Here is a 410-nt window from a genome sequence, read left to right as displayed (position 1 = left end):
GCGGGTGATGCCCCCGTGTCCCCCCAGAGCGCTGCAGTCGGGGCGGCACCGCGTGCCCCGGGGGGCGGCACGGCTGCTGGCCCCGCTGGGGGACCCCCAGAAGGTGATCTGCGTGGGGCTCAACTACCACGACCACTGCCGGGAGCAGGCTGCCAGCGTGCCCCGGGAGCCCCTCATCTTCAGCAAGTTCCCCAGCGCCATCGCCGGCCCCTTCGATGACATCGTGCACCCCCAGGACACCAGCGTGGGTACCCCGGTGTCCCCCCCAGCCCCGGGAGAGCCCCCCGGGATGGCGCTCCCAGCCCTGCTGTCCCCGCAGGAGCTGGACTGGGAGGTGGAGCTGGCGGCTGTCATCGGGAAGAGGGGGCGGCACATCCAGGTACCCCTGCCCGCCTCGGGGGTGTCCCCTG

At 73.7% G+C, this 410-nt stretch overlaps 1 protein-coding gene across 1 annotated transcript; it reads left to right on the top strand.

Moving 5' to 3' along the window:
- Positions 1–6: 6 nt before the first annotated feature.
- LOC120495815 (fumarylacetoacetate hydrolase domain-containing protein 2-like) lies at positions 7–402 on the top strand (the record flags this gene model as incomplete). The annotated part of the gene is made up of 2 exons (XM_039695695.1): positions 7–244; positions 320–402. Coding segments are annotated over exons 1-2 (320 nt in total), but the record flags the coding sequence as incomplete, so codon positions are not given.
- Between the last annotated feature and the right edge of the window lie 8 nt (positions 403–410).

This window comes from Passer montanus, unplaced genomic scaffold, assembly GCF_014805655.1.
Source record: "Passer montanus isolate IOZ18808 unplaced genomic scaffold, ASM1480565v1 scaffold9105, whole genome shotgun sequence".
NCBI classification, from domain to species: domain Eukaryota; kingdom Metazoa; phylum Chordata; class Aves; order Passeriformes; family Passeridae; genus Passer; species Passer montanus.
The sequence above is the reverse complement of the archived record's forward strand: the minus strand, read 5'-3'. Positions and strand labels throughout refer to the sequence as shown.